Source organism: Ornithodoros turicata, chromosome 10 (assembly GCF_037126465.1).
Source record: "Ornithodoros turicata isolate Travis chromosome 10, ASM3712646v1, whole genome shotgun sequence".
Lineage (NCBI taxonomy): Eukaryota > Metazoa > Arthropoda > Arachnida > Ixodida > Argasidae > Ornithodoros > Ornithodoros turicata.
The window spans coordinates 31,748,067-31,761,096 of NC_088210.1; the positions used below are offsets into that span (position 1 = coordinate 31,748,067).

Genomic DNA, 13,030 nt, shown 5'->3' on the forward strand with positions numbered 1-13,030 from the left:
TGCCATTGAGGTGTGCAATACCCGGTATGTACAGCTATCCCAAGCAGCACAACATATTGGTCTAATACTGGTCCAATATTGGACCAATATCGGCCCAATGTTAGGCCAAGATGTTGTGCTGCTTCGTATATGGGATTATGTTTTACCGTGCCATCGAAGTGTGCAATACCCGGTATGTACAGCTATCCCAAGCAGCACAACATATTGGTCTAATACTGGTCCAATATTGGACCAATATCGGTCCAATATTAGGCCAAGATGTTGTGCTGCTTGGTATATGGGATTATGTTTTACCGTGCCATTGAAGTGTACAATACCCGGTATGCACAGCTATAGTAGCGTAGCCAGAAAAGTATTTTGGGAGGGGTTCGGTGGGAACGTTACATGGGGAGGAGGATTTCGCCCTCGTTTCCCTCTCCCAAATGCACTACCAAAGGTACGGTTTCGGGAGGGGCTTTGAACCCCCAAACCCCCACCCCTCTGGCTACGCCAAGTGCGCAACCGTTGTGGTCTATTGCCCCTCATCCTCCCTCACTCAATGTTCCCCTCTCTCTCTTTTTTTTGCAGGCAAGCTCTCCTCCTCTTCCCCGAATCCTCCGGTAGCCCGTGAGGTCATCGGTGTTCTAACCGCGGTTGGCGCCGGCCTCTGCCTCACTCTCGGCGGCCTCTTCGTCAGCCTCGTGGTGCACGTCCCCGCCTTGACCGTGAGCGGCGTTCGGAGCACCTTCGCCGTCTTCTACCTCCTCCCCTTCCTCCTCTACTTCCGGCCGCAGCTGGTTCCCAAGAGCGGACGCCTGGAACTAGCCGGAGTTTCCGTGATCTTCGCCTTCAAGTTCCTGACGTTCACGTTGGGCAGCGTCAAATTACCCCTCGCCGAGTTCTCCCTCCTCCTCAACACCACTCCGCTATTTGCTGCGCTACTCAGCTGCCTCTTCCTGCGCGAGCCCTGCGGTTCGCGAGAGACCGTGGGAGGAGCAATAGTGCTAGCTGGTGTCACCATAGTCTTCCTGCCGAGCCTACTCATTCAGCAGTTCACGCCCCTAGAGCCGCCCACTCCTTTCATTTCTACACCCGCACCCATCCTTACTTCCCGGCTCACTACCCTGCCCGTGACCCTCTCCACGCTGCCCCTTACCACACGGGTAACGAGTCCTCCTGCTTCGCCGTCCCAGCTAACCACGCTCCCTGTGACCACCACCCCATCGAGTCTCACGACAAAGAATGCCACGAGCAAGCCCCTCTCCACGACTACGGGTCGGAGCACCGTGACAGCACCTCGTACAAACACCTCTACTACCCCGCAACCCCAAGGCAACGTCACTTCTGCCCCGCAGACCCACAGTAATGTTACCTCGCACCCTTTGCCTCAAACTACCAAACTGCCACCAAGTACCAACGATACTGCCGTTCGAAACACAAATATCTCTCTCGTGCAAACTTCAAAGCTATCTCCCCTCCTTGCCAGCTTAGCCGCCAAGTCCTCGATGACTTCTGCAACTGGAATCAGCCTGACGCTGCTGTCGTCCATCGCGAATGCCGTCGTGCTTGTGTGGCTACGTCGGCTGTGTGACATCTCGCCCTTGGTGATCGCATTTTGGGCTTCGTTGACGACCACCATCATGTGCCTGCCCATTGCCCTCATCCTCGGACAATTGGGAACCTGGGATGTCCTTTCCGACGTCCTGTACATTGCCCTGGCTGGAGCGACCTGCCTGCTCTCTTCGTACCTTCCAGCCGTGGCCTGCTCGCTGACCCATGCCGGACGAGTCGCGATAGCCATGACGTCCGGCGTCATTTTCTCCTTTGCGCTTCAAGCTATCGTGCAGATGGTAGCTCCGACACCGTGGTCTCTCGTGGGGGGTGGATTCATCGTGGCGGCCGTGATCATCACAAACGTTGACGTCAGCGAGATTACGGCGAGGTGTGACAAGCGAGTGTGCGACGACTCCGCTGCCGATCACTCTCCGCTCAGGGACAACGTCAAGCAAGAGTATGGTGCAGTGAGTGTGGATCGAGGCTCTAATGTCAAAGGTTTCTGACGCTTCGTGGAAAGCTGGTAGTGTGATTTAGACAGAGTGAACATTGCAAAGGACATCTCGAGGACATTGTAAGGACGTCTTACAGGTTACGTTAGCGAGCAGAGACTTCAAGTGGTGATGCGAACGGAATAATGTGGAAACTGATTGCTGTACAGTTGACGTAATGTTTTATGCAGTTGAGTTCCAATTGCGGTATGATTATTATCGTACTTTTATAAGCTTTAAGCCTTCGTTGTTCCCTTTTATTTAATAACCAATCACAATGAGGCATACTAGTTAATGTTTCAAGGAGCTGTGTGTTATGATGATGCACATTTATTTTTGCTGTTTTGTTACCGAAATACTGCATACAGCCTCACTAAAAGTGTGGTGCAGTTCAATGTTGAATTTTTAGACACTATATATTAAATATTTTAACCGTTAATTGCTCCTAACGAATTGTTGTGTACAATAAATAACACTTTTAGGGACTCATTTTTCGAACTTTGATGAAGTTGGTGATGTTGCTTCCAAGAAGAATGACCACTGTGAAGGCTCTCGAAAGTCTTCTTCGAAAGAATAACTTTCAGTGCACTTATTTTGCAATACGAAGACAAAAGTATTTTCACTGCCAGGTCGTTCTATTAAAACCGCATTTATCCTACATTTTTCTCTAATGCACCCTTTCAGGACTTTGCCATTTCTACCATAACTGTACCGGAATTGCCAGCAGCTGCGGCAACAGATGAAAAAGAGCCAAAAATGTTTAAGGTGCTTAGCACTGTCATGACTAAAACTGAACCCATTACAAAGAACTTGTCCTCAACAATACCTGTTACACAGAAAACTAAAATGTGCGTAAAAACATAACCATCAAACGTAAAGACCAACAACAAACTTATGTGAGAACAGGAAGCCAGAGAGTAACAAAAACATTTGACGCACAAGGTCACGCCCAAACATCTTGCATATACCGCCCCTCTTTCTGCATCGTTTTAACGTAGCTCTCAGCTTCCTCTGCACTCCCCAAGGTGCCGCTGTTACGGAGCGCTTCACAGAATGCAGTTCGCACTTCGTTGGCCATGTTCTTTGCATCTCCACAAACGAACACACGAGCGCCTCCTTTTACGATCAGCTCCGACACATCTTCTTTGTGCTGCCTCAAAGAATCTTGCACGTATTTTGGCCTCGCGCTATCTGACTCTTCACCGTTTCGAGCGTCTCTCGAGAATGCGACAAAAAGTCTCGAGAGAACTCCTTTTTTCAGGAGCCGGTCGAGCTCCTCCCTATAAAGGAAGTCGAGATCTCGGTACCTGCAACCAAAAAAGAGCCACGACTCAGCGATTTTCGTAACGAGGCTTGGGTCGTCTGACGACCTTTCGTTCAGCTCGTGTTCTTTCCACTGCAGGTAACACAGGAACGGGGCCAGTCCTGAACCAGGTCCAACCATCACCAACTTGGCGTCCAGTTCTCTTGGGAACTGAAAGCTTATGTTTTTCCGCAAGTAAACCTGCACGGTGCACTTCTTGTCGTCCAATGAGAGGCGTTCCAGTCTTTCATCTACCCCTTTTTGATTTCTTTCGATCCAATCAACAGCGAGCTTCGTTAACCAACTTGTGCACAGCCCTTCCCGCGTTGCACTCCTGCACGGCTGCTCCGGAAAAACCACTCGCTTGTAGATGATCCGAAGAACGCCCTTTCCGGCACTTTCCTGGGACCAAGACGATGCAGAGTAGAATCTTGGCTGCAGCCTCTGAAGATGTTCCAGCACCAGTTCTTCTGGCGGGTTACAGCTGAGAAATATCGTCAGCAGGTCTACAATTGTCATTTTCTGCGCCAAAACTACCTGGGTGTAGACCTGGGCTCCCTGACGACTACTCAGAAACAAAAGTAGTCTCTTTTCGTCTTCATTTTGTGTGTGTTCCGCGAGGACTCTCAAGAAAACTTTCTTTAGCACGCCTCGTATGTCGCAGCAAGTCCCGAACAGATCTGCGAGCGTCGTCTGCCCGGATGGCAAGTGACCGAACTGCTTAGCGGCCTTTTCTGGCTTTAAGAAATTTACGATGCAGGGCGTGCGTTTCCTTTCTTTTCCGCACTCAACATGTTCGAGAAGTTCATCAACTTCCTTTTCAGAATTTGGACACAGGAAGCCAAAGGCATCCCCAGGCATGTAACTTATAGGAGCAGGTACGGATTGAGCATCAGACTTTTTGCTGGGAACGCTGCAGAACTCCAGTTCCCACGTATCCTTGACAGCTTTAGAGTTCGTGAGACGCCTGGCAGAAGTGAGTTCGGCTTCAAATACGCCAGACGCAGCGAATGGAAGTGGCTGGCCATTCTGCCACGGTCGATCGCAGTCACTTGGCGAGACATCCTCGCAAAACTTCAGCCGCAGGGAGGATGGTGGAAGAGCAGGGTACTGGATATCGACAGTGTCGTCTAGCGTGCACTGAAAAGCAGATGAATTGCAGTGGGGTTCGAACAGCTTCCTAATTCTGTCCGAAGTGCGAGCAAAGACATCGTTCCACATGATGAGCAGATCGCGTGCAAAGTCCGGTAAGTTCGCCGCGGGGCTCCTTAATTTTGGCTGCAGGCAGCACGCTCTTTTGAAAACGAAACTTGACGGAGACAACGTTGTACCACTGTCTAGAAGAGTTGAAGTACCTCTACAGCTCATAAACAGCAGCAGATAACTGTGGGGTCCATAATTGGAGCTAACAGCCACGTGAATGCTTGTCGACCACGATTACTCACGGTATTACTCACTTCACGCATCATTAACACATGGGCAAGTGAGTCGAATGGGCGCCGCCATTGCATGATGAGTCACTTCGGAACCTCTAGCGGTGAACGTTTGCAAACTGTCAACTTAAAAGCAAAATACCTAGTTCTTACTGCTATTATTGCTATTGTACTTGTCAACAAAACAATCAAATTACGTACATGCAATATCGATAACCGCAAAGGTATCCTACACGAACCAACTTCAAGCCAAGCCAAGCCAAGACGTAATTTTTGTTGCGTCTCACACGCTCGGTTCGTATTATTGACTATGTGTTCAAATTCGTGCGACTGCGATGATACCGTTGCGACATGTATACCAGATCCGATTTCCTCAAGTTTGTCCGTGTGCAAAACATGCGATAGAAAAGCTAAATTTGTCCTGCGAAAGCACGATCCATACTGCAGCGGATGCTTCTGGAAGAACTGCACCCACAAGTTCCGATCTACTTTGGGAAAATCCAGGCTGATAAAACACGGTGATATAGTTCTCGTATGCTTCTCCGGCGGTCCGGCGTCGTCTGCTATGGTGGAACTTGTGCTCGACGGTATATCAGACGAACCCCTCAAGAGCTTACCGATCCACCCTAGCCTCTTGTACATCGATGACTCAGTCGTGCTTGGCGACAGTGCTGACCACGCGGACGTCATCAGCCTCATGAAAGATACTGGCCGGCGGTACTACACAGTACCTCTGGAACTAGTATACGCCGAGGGTCCACTCTGTTTCGACTCAAAGTATAACAACGACGAACTCCGCCACACTTTCACTACAACCTACAACAGCTTTTCTACCCTGACGGACCGCGAAGAGTTTTACAGGCTGACATTACGTCAGCTTATAGTACGAGTGGCGCGAGACAACGGTTTCAAGAAGGTCTTCACCGGTGAGACGCAAACTGTGCTCGCTGCGAGGTTACTGTCGAACTTGGCGCTTGGTCGTGGAGCGCAGATTCCCGACGAATCTGCGTTCCTGGACTCCAGGGATGAATCGGTGATGATCTTGCGACCAATGCGCGAGTTTTCGAGCAAGGAAGTCGCCCTTTTTAACTTCCACACTGGAGTGAGACATCGTGTGCAGAAAACGCCGAGTACTGGTTGCGACCCCCGTGCCAGTGTTGCCAGGTTAACCGAGAACTTTGTGAACGGCCTCCAGGTAGATTTCCCGTCCACCGTATCAACAATCTGGCGGACTGGGGACAAGTTAGCTGCTAAGGAATGCAGTGATAAGACATGCAAGGTCTGCGGTTCGAAGTTGGACTGCGTGAACCCTCCTGCTGCTTCGGCTGTGAATGCTCTCGACCTCACCCGCAAGCTTTCGAGGCTGACCACGGGCGATACAGCAAGTGAAGGCACGTATGACACAATGTGTTATGCCTGCCGAAACCTGTCCGAGAAAGTTGGCTCGTGTGGTCTGCCGATGAGCAACGTGAAGGCTGTGGACGATCAGAATACCACGTGATACCAGCAGTTTTAATGTCCGACAATGGGATAGTATATGTCTTGGAACAGTTGTTGACTGATCAGATTTTAGGTTGATGACCTCGTAAAACTCTGTGCAGGTGGTTACATTTTACGTACATGCTTACAAGGAGGCTGCTATCAAAACAGAGTGTACATTTGTAAAGAACCATGATCTTACCAAAAAAAAAAAAAAAAAAAGGAATGAAAATATGTGTCAGATTACATGGGGTGATTAAAGAAATTTTCAAAATGCAGTTTTTGTTCCTGTAAACCTGCTAAAGAATTGATGACCTCTCACACGTTTCCTCTTTCATTTACATTAGCAAAAGTGTGAAGAGAGAAGATGATGTTGAGATGATGAGAGTTGATGATGAGACATAGTGAGCGTGAAGTGAGCAGCACTCACCCTTTCTCAGAGTTCTGTAATTCCGCCAAGACCGTGAACAGTGCCCACTCAGGGATCAAGTCCGATCCTCAACCACGCTCATTCGTGCTTGCATGCTGACTTGCGCTTGTTTGCTCAAAGGGGCGCAGACATGGTTACTTGGGGGCTCACAGTGTGTGTATGCCACTCAAGTTCAAACATGTGCAGCTCGTTCATCAAAATGAGCATGCTAATGAGTGAATTCTGCTGAGGATTCATCACATCAAAGCTCAGGAGAAAAAGGTAATTCAAAGCCCACTCTGGCCAGGGATACTCCTCCTGCACAGCAGGCACAATGTGTTGTCCTTCATGGTGATCATGACAATCAAAATAAAATATGTTATGGTACATGTCACAACGTTACAACGACATCCTGCATCTTTACCATATTTCAAGTTGCAGACAGCTCAGACTTAAAAAATGACTATGCAGCACGCAATGCAAAAACAAATAAATGAATAAAGCTCCGAGCATCACTGCATGTGCTCTGTGAAATTCAAAACCGGTCACGGACATTGTGTGTTAACCATCGTGGACTTTATTACAGATGATGACCATGCCAGAACGTGAAAATGCAAGTGATTCCTATGACTCCGATGCTTGTGGCATCTCATCTTGCTCCTCTGCAGGATCTATTCTCTCCTCTTCCTCCCGTTCTGGAGGAGTTGTGCTCTCCTCTTCGTCCTGTTGCTCCCCTTGTTCCATTTGTTCCACAACATCCTCCTCTTGCATTTGGGGTTCTTGTACTACTACTACTTCAGATTCCTGTTCTTCTTCCCCTGGCGTTTCCTGAGGCGCCTCTAGCTGCGCCTTTTTCGTCTGGTCGTATTCCGCCTCCAGCGATGCTATCTCTTTCTCTAGCTCCACGCAGGCTCGTTCAATCTCGTAGTTTTTACTCACCAATCCGACCCAGCTGCGCGTTTCGTAGAGATCGAAAAAAAAAAAAAAAAAAGTTAAGTCATATCGTTATTCTGTGTCAAGCCCCGTTACCTCAAGCGTCTCCCATATACTGCACGCTACCTTAGGTTACCGTGTAAAAGGACGGGAGAAAAAATTACGTGCGCGTTGAGGTTCCTAAAATGCCTCGTGCACAATAAAAAGGTGACGCCGAGAGAGCTGTCAACCCTCAGCTCTGTTCTGTTCTAAGAGCTGTTCCATTACCAGAAACGGTGACAGAAACATAACCGAGAGGCTCGTATCACAAACAGAAATATTTCGGTAACGGAAAAAAGGAAATTACGCTTCCCTGTGTATTATCACTCGGGGATCAAATACTTTGCATCGACATCACTTCGCGATATTGGCAAATATAGCTAGAGTTGCCACCTTTCGTGGCGAAAAATATCGGCTGAGGGAGAGGTGGTGGAATAGAGGGAAAGGAGGAAATGCTCGTGGGAAAGGGAAGTGGGTGAGGGGTGGAAGAGAACACACAGAAAACGAGAGAGAGAGAGCTCAAGATAATACGAGGAAACTTATGTTCCTGTGTGTAATAATAATAATAATAATACTAATAATGAATAACTAAGGAAAGAACTGGTGACCGCGGAGTTGGGTCTATGCTCCAGATTTCTTCGAGCTGTAGTGGAATGTTGAAAGGAAAACCCCGCAAAAGCCCATATGAAAGGTCTTGAGCGACAAATACTGGCAAAAGGCTGCCGGTATCACCTTCCTACCGGCAGAGCGAGCAAATAACCGGCCGCGCCGGTATAATACCGGCCTGGTGGCAACCCTAAACATAGCATAAAACACGCAAACGTAGAGCATAAAACACACAAGCACTCTCCACGGAAAAAGAACACAAGTGGGTACAAGACTTCAATAACATGTGCAACACACGTGAACTACTTAGCCTCTTGCGTTCATAACAACGAACGACCTCTCTCCCGTTTACTTACTTTGCTTCGAGATTCTTCAGCTTCTCCCCGCCTTCAGTTTGGGAAGTTTTCCTCCGCCAGTTCACCTCCTGAATTTGTTTCCTGCGGACAGTCACACGACCAGCAACGCGATCAGCGAACCGCGGCGGAGAGTCACAATTAGCTATTTTTCTCGTACCGTAAATCTTGGAGCTGCTTTTGCATCTGGTGCAACATCTGCACCAAGGCGGCATTGTAGTGTTTCCAGGCTTCACAGCCGTATTTAGACATGAGCTCTAGGTTGGCGATCCGCGTTGATTGATGTTCAAGTTGAGCGTACGAGTTGTCGACGCATTCGTTCCACGAGGCTACGTCCGTCGTCTTGCCGGCTGGAGGCTGCGGTAATTCATACCTGCAATGCGAGCAATCCCAATGTGAAACATGTAAAGAAAGCTTTGCAAGAAACAAGAAGTGTGTACACAGCAGACACATAAAATGCAGCATCCATTGCAGCAGAACGTACGAGATAAAAAAAAAGTTTATTACGGCTAATCTTACCCTTCTAAGTATGCTTTATGACTAGGGTTTCTTGCTTTCTGCAACTATAATTTTTGAAACCTCCGGAAACGCGACAAAAAATGTGCGCAAAGCTAACTTACGGTGATGCAAGCTTGAATTGGGTTATAATGTGGTGAGGTGACAGGATGCTTTCTCTTTGTCGCCCATCTTCGCACTGCCTCGAAAAATATAATTGCCAAAGACAAGAAACCCCGTTTATGACTTAAAAAACATCCATTTGCAACGTTTGGATGAGACAGTTTCAGAAACTAGGTCTCGTTACAATTGGAGTTGCAATTTTGGAAGCAGATGACGAGGTGTGGAGCTAGCAGACGACGTATTACAGTGTGCTGCCTGTTATGAACGTCATCTTGTTCAGAGAAACAGTGCTTGTAACTCCACTGACGAAAGTATGGTCGGGAAGTCGGTACATTGGTCGTCACTTGCAAACTTTTTTGTATTTCACCTTTTCATGCTCATCATTTCCATAGGTTGTCTTGCTTGAAGGCGTTCATATTCGGTCTTCAATATCTCCGTCTGTAAAACAAGTGGCGAGTAAAGTGACACAGAACCGTTACTTTCCAAGGAAACAACCGACGCGGTACGGATTTTTAACTGCAGGGCGTACCTCGAATTGATGAAAAGACAGCTGCGGCAAGTGTTCTAAGTAATTCTTTGTTGGTCGATATCGCCGTGTTTCTTCTTCCACCATTGCCATGACCTGGGAAGAAGACACAAACCAAATTACTAAAAGAGCTGAAAGTCCCTTTTTATGCTCAAGATTCACAACAGTCGTTTTCCATCATCTTCAAATTACTAGAAAGTCTAGAAAATTCTGCGTCATCTCATCATGAACTATGATGGCATCTCCATGAACAGGAATCAAAATCTCGTAATTATGTTGGGAAAATCTGTGGTCTGCGGGTTACGTTTATCAGCTAGGACACTCACAGCTTCTCGAATTCCTGGTTCATCATATCCTTGATCAATGTAGGGAAGAGCGTCGACGATGACTTCGCCCGCCATTTTTGTTTTGGTGGGTGGCGGTGGCGCTGCTGGCGCCTGCTGCACAGTGTTGCTGCTTGGGTGAAGAAAGAAGAAGATGCGAAATTGTGATATTCATAATGCAACGTTGCATAAACACACGGTACGGGGGATGTTGCGATAAAGTTGGGGCACTAGGGTAGACCTGCTCATGCCCATGATATTTTTCATGCGGGGCGGCAAAGGGTTCATCGGTTCAGCCAACAGACACCAGACAAGAAAATGGACGCCATTTGAAACCACGGACATGCAACGGATCTGGCGGGAGTGGCGGATAAGATTCAGATAATTATGATTGCTTCCGAGTAAAATATGACGACCTGTGTGCAAAGAGGGCAATTTCCACAGGTGCCCTTTGGAGTTGCAGGGGTAACAGCCCATCCGTGAGTCTTAAGGAAACAAACGAAGAAAGTATTGTCCACTTTGTTGCGTGTTTGTCACTTCGTTTACCTTTCATCAGGATAAAGAACCCTTTAGTCAGTCGGGGGGACTAGGTGGTGTCCACGGTCTACCTTACCCAAACTAAACACTATTCACACTAACAAGAGTTGAAATTACTTTATGCATATCTTTGCGTCAAATGAGGCACCTTTCAACCTCAACACGGTGACTAAAGGCCGAAAACATCGTAGAAATCATAGTATCAATTGATCAATAAACTGTCTTCTTCGTGCTCCGTAACGACTGGTGTAGACGGTGAAGTAAGGTTGGTAGAAAACCGTTCAGCATCTGTCTCCATATTGTCACCATTCTCCATAGACGATGATGGTTCATCACTCACTAGTTTGCTGCTGCCTACACTTACTCCAGCACTTATACGAACAGCAGTACCGCCATGTCGCGACTGGGCCATCGAAGTGGTCACCGTAGAATGGGGGTTGGCATTACGGGCAGGGTCACGGATCATCATTTCACCAGCGCTCGTAGAATGAAGCGGCTTCATCCTCTCGAGAAATATGTAGAACAGCAGTATTACGAACACGGCAAGGCCTGCCGCAAAAAAGTGCGAAGGATTAAACGGGGACCGTTGTGTGGCAACTGGAACGATACTGGGACGCTCTTGGTTCACGACGTAGTATTGGAATGCTTCTGGGGGCTGTGGTTCGGCAAACTCTACGAATGGCTGGGGCTGGTCGGCTTGAACAGATTTTCTGGGCCTCGTAGACTGTACGTCGCCCAGTGCAACTCGGGTCGATCTTCTTGATTGAGTTGTGACTGCTAGAGATTCTCGGCCGGCAACAGATTTCCCAGTCTTTACCTGCCGTGCTGCTGGAATAGCTGGAGTCGTTGGTTTCGCTGGTCCAGACGTTAGACCATGGAGAAAGGGAAACCATGACCTCTGAGTCGATTTCTTGGGCTTTGACTGCCGTGTATCACCGACTGGAGAGAGTAGAAAGGGAATTGGTTCCCTGGGCTTGGACCGCTGAGCAACTGGAAATGCAGGTGCGTATGGAACTTCGGCAACTGGAACTGTAGGTGCACGTAGAGCGTTTCCAGCTGACGGTTTTGGCACTGATTTCATTTGAAGTGCTGTAGCTGGGATAGTAGTTCTTCTGCAGCGAACAAGAAACGCGATCACGCTCGTGGTCGTCGTCGTCGTCGTCGTGCACGAGACCACAGCCTCCTATATACTACATATATAGGAGGCTTTGACGAGACACAGCTAGGCCTAGGCCTAGTACGAGTTCCTGAGTGGGTTCATGTTAGTGAAAGAGGCAGACTCTTTTCTTAGGGGGGGGGGCAGTTCCTTTGTAGAAGCGAGCAGCGGGGGAAGGGTATACTGCTAAACAACCTTTCGTTCTTCTTCTTTTGAGGGAGCGATCGCTCAACCGCACCCCACCTCCCTTTGGATCAGCTACTGGAAGGAGCTGCTACCATAGGAGCTGCTGATATAGTAGTAGGTCGTGGCTGCAACCAGAGCGTCGAACCGAACCGAACCGAAAACGAAACCCTCAATTAACCGTTATTTTTAGTTGGAACTGAACCGTAATTACCAGCGCCATCTTGCAACTGAACCGGTACCGAACCGATCTAAACATTTCGGTTGCCGATCCGGTTTGGGTTGGTGTGTGCCCGCCGCAACTTCGCAATTTAGATCGTATCCTAGGGATGTGGGTGGGGCATAACGTGGAGATTTGAGCGGTCTCCCTGATTGGTGGCACGGTGCTCGAGGAAGGGATGAAAGGGGAGTCAACCTGTTGGTAAAAAAAAAGAAAACAAAAGATATGCATAAAAAACGCAACTAAGAGATATTGTATCGTTTTTTAGTGGCTATACCTATAACTCCGTAGCCTATTATAGGACCTCGAACCGGTTTCCGAACCGGTTTACAGACTCTAAATCGGTTAGTCGAACCGATATATGCGAACTCCGGAGCTGAACTGAACCGCCACGGAACCTTTATGGCCGAAACCCGAACCCGACACAAAACGAAAAACGTTTCAGTTCGACGCTCTCATGTGCGAAGTGCTAAAGTTACGATGGGAGTTTCAATAAGTTCTGAGCCTAACATAGAAGCGAGAACCGTAGGGCCAACTGTCAACTTGTGTAGCACTAATAAACAAATAAAAACTGTCTCGTTGCATATTCCACCCACCATCGGACGTACGAATTCGTTAGGACGTTACTCGTACATCCAGAGGATATCCAGTGTTCTTGGGGTACTGATGTACTACAATTAACTATTGTTTCCGAAAAATCACTCTACGATATCTGTTGATATCTGCGATGTGGCGATGACACAATGCGACCAGGAGCGTGACTATAAGTCCATCGCTCCTGCGTTCATTGAACACCAATCTTATCGATCGGAAAGTGTCTCTCAATCAATAGGTTTAAGAAACAACAGAACGCCGCCACAAGTTTGGAATCTCTTTGTTTCTGCTAAT

General features: G+C 48.1%; 4 protein-coding genes across 6 annotated transcripts in view; 2 read left to right on the plus strand and 2 right to left on the minus strand.

Moving 5' to 3' along the window:
- Positions 1-2,513, plus strand: part of LOC135369906 (uncharacterized) — an 8,465-nt gene extending 5,952 nt beyond the window's left edge. For all 3 annotated transcript variants that reach the window (XM_064603499.1, XM_064603500.1, XM_064603498.1), the window contains one exon: positions 568-2,513. In XM_064603499.1, coding sequence (XP_064459569.1) covers positions 568-2,039 — 1,472 coding nt within the window. In that variant the 3' untranslated portion in view covers positions 2,040-2,513. The remainder of the gene's footprint in view (positions 1-567) is intronic.
- Positions 2,341-5,897, minus strand: LOC135369905 (methionine synthase reductase-like). The gene has a single exon (XM_064603497.1). The coding sequence runs from the start codon at positions 4,693-4,695 to the stop codon at positions 2,968-2,970; it is 1,728 nt and encodes a 575-aa protein (XP_064459567.1). The 5' UTR covers positions 4,696-5,897; the 3' UTR covers positions 2,341-2,967.
- Positions 5,008-6,517, plus strand: LOC135369910 (cytoplasmic tRNA 2-thiolation protein 2-like). Its single transcript, XM_064603503.1, has one exon. The coding sequence runs from the start codon at positions 5,071-5,073 to the stop codon at positions 6,259-6,261; it is 1,191 nt and encodes a 396-aa protein (XP_064459573.1). The 5' UTR covers positions 5,008-5,070; the 3' UTR covers positions 6,262-6,517.
- Positions 6,518-7,202: 685 nt separating this feature from the next.
- Positions 7,203-10,156, minus strand: LOC135369899 (pre-mRNA-splicing factor SPF27-like). The gene is made up of 6 exons (XM_064603483.1): positions 10,050-10,156; positions 9,727-9,819; positions 9,565-9,635; positions 8,740-8,952; positions 8,583-8,663; positions 7,203-7,600 (listed from the first exon to the last, which is right to left on the minus strand). Exons 1-6 carry the CDS (start codon positions 10,122-10,124, stop codon positions 7,273-7,275), a joined length of 861 nt encoding a protein of 286 aa, XP_064459553.1. The 5' UTR covers positions 10,125-10,156; the 3' UTR covers positions 7,203-7,272.
- Between the last annotated feature and the right edge of the window lie 2,874 nt (positions 10,157-13,030).

What these genes read in the sequence shown, in the direction of transcription:
- LOC135369899 (XM_064603483.1), bottom strand. Translation starts at nt 10,124, where the DNA reads ATGGCGGGCGAAGTCATCGTCGACGCTCTTCCCTACATTGATCAAGGA. An exon ending in TGTCTTTTCATCAATTCGAG is followed by an intron (nt 9,636 to 9,726) that starts GTACGCCCTGCA and finishes CTTGTTTTACAG; the next exon opens with ACGGAGATATTGAAGACCGA. An exon ending in AAGCAGCTCCAAGATTTACG is followed by an intron (nt 8,664 to 8,739) that starts GTACGAGAAAAA and finishes GACTGTCCGCAG; the next exon opens with GAAACAAATTCAGGAGGTGA.
- LOC135369905 (XM_064603497.1), bottom strand. Translation starts at nt 4,695, where the DNA reads ATGAGCTGTAGAGGTACTTCAACTCTTCTAGACAGTGGTACAACGTTG.
- LOC135369910 (XM_064603503.1), top strand. Translation starts at nt 5,071, where the DNA reads ATGTGTTCAAATTCGTGCGACTGCGATGATACCGTTGCGACATGTATA.